This window comes from Cervus elaphus, chromosome 3 (assembly GCF_910594005.1).
Source record: "Cervus elaphus chromosome 3, mCerEla1.1, whole genome shotgun sequence".
Taxonomy (NCBI): domain Eukaryota; kingdom Metazoa; phylum Chordata; class Mammalia; order Artiodactyla; family Cervidae; genus Cervus; species Cervus elaphus.
In genome coordinates this window covers 55,726,014-55,730,821 of record NC_057817.1, presented here as the reverse complement: position 1 = coordinate 55,730,821, position 4,808 = coordinate 55,726,014, and the positions used below count along the sequence as shown (strand labels likewise).

The 4,808-nt window shown below is 32.6% G+C and overlaps 1 protein-coding gene across 1 annotated transcript; it reads right to left on the bottom strand.

Moving 5' to 3' along the window:
- Nucleotides 1-218: 218 nt before the first annotated feature.
- On the bottom strand, nt 219-1,169 carry LOC122678381 (olfactory receptor 6C3-like). Its single transcript, XM_043879060.1, has one exon. The coding sequence runs from the start codon at nt 1,167-1,169 to the stop codon at nt 219-221; it is 951 nt and encodes a 316-aa protein (XP_043734995.1).
- Between the last annotated feature and the right edge of the window lie 3,639 nt (nt 1,170-4,808).

Here is a 4,808-nt window from a genome sequence, read left to right as displayed (position 1 = left end):
ATGGCTTATGTTGTAACATTTTATACTTCATCAAATACATACAAATAAAAAACAATTTACAGAAAATTCTGAAGCAATATTCAACTTTATCCAATTTATTTGGTTCAACGTGTGGGGAAGTTTAGAATAGGAATGAATAAAAAGGAGTCATAAAACTGTAGTGAAAGAGTTTTGAGAGAATATGAATAAAGAAATCACTGACCAGAACTATTTTAATGCTACAGATACTTGCTTTTACTGGAGAAAAAGATAACCTTTTGGATGCTATCCTTAAAGGCTTGCTTCACTTGCTGGTTCCTCAGTGTATATATAAACGGATTCATCATAGGAGCAACAGAAGTATTCAGAATTGCTACTCCTTTCGTCAAGGATGCCTTTTCTTTTGCTGAAGGGTTGGCATACATGAATATACAGCTTCCATAAGAGATGGAAATGACAATCATATGAGAGGAGCATGTAGAAAATGCCTTTTTTCTCTGACTGGCAGAAGGCAGTCTCAGAATTGTCTTGATGATGAACATGTAGGATAGAATTATTAATGCCAAAGTAAAAAGCAGAATCACTATTGCAGAGTAAAAACCAATCACTTCAAGGAGCCATGTGTCTGAGCAGGATAGTTGCAAGAGGGGGAAATAGTCACAAGCAAAGTGATCAATGATATTAGAACCACAGTAATCTAACTGGAGAAAAAGAATAACAGGTGGGAAGATGTTTAAGAACCCTGCCAGCCAAGCACAAAACACAAGCAATCCACAGACTCTGTTGTTCATGATGGTTGTGTGATGCAGGGGTTTGCAGATAGCTACATAGCGATCATAGGACATGGCAGTTAGAAGACAAAATTCAGTGATACCCAAGAAAATTAAGAAAAACAACTGAGCTGTACAAATGTTGTATGAAATTGCTTTGTCCTTGGTGATAATTGTGCCCAGAAATCTTGAAATACAGACAGTTGTAAAGGAAATTTCTAATACAGAGAAGTTTCTGAGGAAAAAATACATAGGTGTCTGTAGATGGGAGTCCACCAGTGTGAGAATGATGATGGTCAAATTTCCAGTGACACTTAATATATATGTGATGATTAAAAAGAGAAAAGTCACAATCTGAAGCTCTGGGTCATCTGATAGCCCCAGGAGAATGAATTCTGTGGGTCTTGTGTGGTTTTTCATTTCTGATCCTTTTCTCCCTCATTAGAACAGAAAATGTATGCTCTCCCTATAGGACATAAAAAATGTTAAAAGATATTTGAGGATAGAATACAAAAGTTTTAAAGCTTCCATCAGGAAGATAGTGTTTGAAATTTAAAACCTCTGTTCCCATACAGTAACTTTCTCCAGTTTCCATTCAACCTTTCATTCAAGTAATGAATATTATCTAAAGTTAAATATTGAGCTCTCATCCTCAAAAATACACTCTCACAGGCCATGGATGAAATAAAAATTACGTGTTAACATTTAAACAGGGACATTTCTTCTACTGTTTTCTTTATTAAGACTTCAAATTATTCTTTAAAATATTTAGCTTCTTTGATAATAATATGATAATATTTAATTTATTCTTCTCCTTTCCTCAGTATTATAAAAACCAGTATGCTTTGTAGATAATCTACAGAGTTTATAAGCTTACAGAGGCTATGTAGCCCTCTTCCACATTTATATTTTGAAAAACTGAGGCCCACTTTGTTTAGGAAACTTTCACAAGTTTAAATGACAAGTCTGCATAGTAAATATCTCACTTTAGAATATGTGTTTATCCATGGGAATATTTTTTGGTATTCTCTCCTTTCTTATGGGTTTGGTTGATGCAACCCTTTCCCACATCATTGTTTTCTTTTTCTGATAAAAGGCCAGAAGGACAAGAGAGTGTAATTTCTGCTACTAAAATAAATATTGCCTAGAACTAGTTTAGTTCATGCAATGAACACATCAGTTTTCTTTTGTTTTACAATATTGCTTTAGAAAGTGACCAAGTAGATGGTCAAACTTTTTACTGGGAAGCAGATATCCCTTTACATAGGGATTGTCATTTTATTTCTGTAACAGAAAACCATTTAACTTAAGAAAAGTTAATGAAAAACCCAAGACTTATTGCTGAGCTGGTTCTTTAGGACTCTATGAATAGTCTTCTTGTTAGTAAATAATCACATTTTAATATCAAAAAGGTTTTGAATTCACAAAACCATAAACAAATACTATTTTAAAACATTTCAATGAGATGGAATCATATTATTATACTGGAAAATAACAAAGATACTTACTCCCTGGTTCTTCTTGATGGTTTAGTCTCAAATTTTAAAGTCTGTTTACCTCCATACTATGTAAATTCAGAGTTGGTGAATTGAGTTAGCAATTTATTTGGTTTCTTTTGTACTCTCAAATCAAGTATGGTGATTTAATTTTGTCAAGGCTCTCAAGGTTTATAGTTCTCATTATGGTTAGACTGGTAATATTTGACCCGCAATATCCTTCATTCCTGCTGCTGCAAAATTTGAGAAATATTTTCATTATAATGCAATGCATAGTTGCTCTTTGTCTCTTACCCAAGCTCTATGTACAAACTTAATTACACCTGGGTAGACTCATAAAGTACTTCTTACACTTGCTCCTTTTCATATAATATGAAACACTACTTACTAAGACATTTTCTTTGTATTAATGCAAAGATTTTAAATGAATATTTTGTAATTCTATGATAATCTATCTATACAATTTAAGTAACATTTTCCTTAGGCTTCAGAGCCTAACATCTTTCTACAAATTCTGCTTTGAAAAACAGAAAATAGGGATGTTCTTCTCTATGTGTGTCATACACATGGAACTGGATTTATTTGACCTGTCTCCTGTTAGCCCAGGAGAATCTAAGTGAAGAGAGGGCCAATGAGTCATCATTAAAAGATGCAGGTGAATCAGCTTTGTAAATATGGATAAGAAAGTGTAAAAAGGCAAAATGACTGAGATACATGAGGCAACTTAAGATGCAACATGTGATGCTGAGTGCGTGAAAATTTAATTTAGATTTGACTCTTGTATGATTATGTTTAAGGAATCTACTTTCTTCTCCCAGAAATTCTGGACTTACCCTTAAGAGAGTTAGTGTGCTTATATTCCTTGAATTTTGAGTTTACATCATAGAAACGGAGAGTCTCTACAAATAGATTTGTATTTGTACAACTCCAGAGAGGAAGTTGTTAAACATTTACCAGAAGTCATTAATCCTTCTCATTTAGAACATCTGTCAGCCATGCAGTGGATACTCAATAAATATTTTAAAATAAATAAACAGATTTAAATAACTTATGTGCAGAGTCAATCCCTGTTAATCAACAGAACCTTAACAACTGATTGCAACATGTATTATTGTTAAAGATTTGAGAAAGAAAATATGAAAAAACTCAGTAGTTGGATACACAAATGAAGGTGAAGTCTCTCACCATGGCAGATTTCAAGCTATCGGTGCACCCTTGCTGAACTCAGAGGTGAGCACAGACTTGCAACCACTGGCTCCCAGGATGTGGTCCAGGCAAGCTCCAGCACACCACTGCTAGGAGTGCATCAGTTCATCTACAAAGTAGATAAAGATCCCTGCTTTCATGGGGTGAGGGATGTAAGAGAATATAGACAATAAACCTGAACATAATTGAATAGTAAACTGTATATATGGTATTTCATATGTTAATGAGTAGTTTGTAAAAGAAAAGAAAATTGAAAAATCTTGGAAGTGGGGAGATACTGTAATATTAAAAAAATGTCATTGGGGTGGATGTTTGTCATTGAAGTGACATGTGAACAGAGACCTAAAGGAATGGAGGGTGCTAAACATGCAAATATCTGGGAAAGGAGACTTTCCTGTAAAAGAAATATTTAGTGTAAAACACTAAGGCCCTAGGAGGCAAATCATATTATTTGCAATGAATGACATATTTGTTTCCTCCTTTCCAATACTTCTATATATATTTATTTTTCTTATGATAGTTCCATGGCTAGAACTTCCAGCAGAGTACTAAATGAAAGGAGTTATGGTGATAGTTCTCATTTTATAACTGATTTTATCAAGACTTGGCTACTGTTTAAAATATTAAAATAGTTTGCTATCATTCTTAACTTATAAATATTATCAAATATACACTAAGATAGAGAACTGGAGAAATAAGTTTCATTTACACATCAAGCAGACTCAATAAATATATGGACTTTTTAAATATTTGCATTAACTGTCTTTTTAAAACTTTTAAAGAATTTTATTGATATATTTTAAACCAGAACTGAAATAGAGTACTTTTTCATCCCTGTATATTTTCAGTATGAATTCCTAAAATACATGTTTGATTTTTGTTAACCATGATGCCATTTTCAAGCTAGTAAAATTAACCAAAGGTCTTTGGTATTATTTATCATCTTGCAATACTCAGAGGTAACCAGTTGTCCCAAGATATCATTTTGCATTAACTTGTTCAAATTGAATCAAACAAGGAACATATAGCATATCTAGTTGTGATGATCTAGTCAGGTTATTTATGCTACTGAAAAAAAAAATTCTGTTGTATTTTACCATGAGACTGTTAAGAATTATGACTGGTCATTGCATTTTGTTCAAGGATATGTGATTTTCTTTTTTCAACCTTTGATTTTCATCTTTAATACTTTAATGTAACTGATTCCACAAATAAGCTTTCTAAAGATAAATTACCTTTGGAATAAAATCATATGTAACATGAAATATTAGTTTTGATACTTTTAGTACTTTATCTTTTAATTTAGGGCTCAACTTGCTGATGATATTTAATTTCTTACATTATGTTTTGATATCAA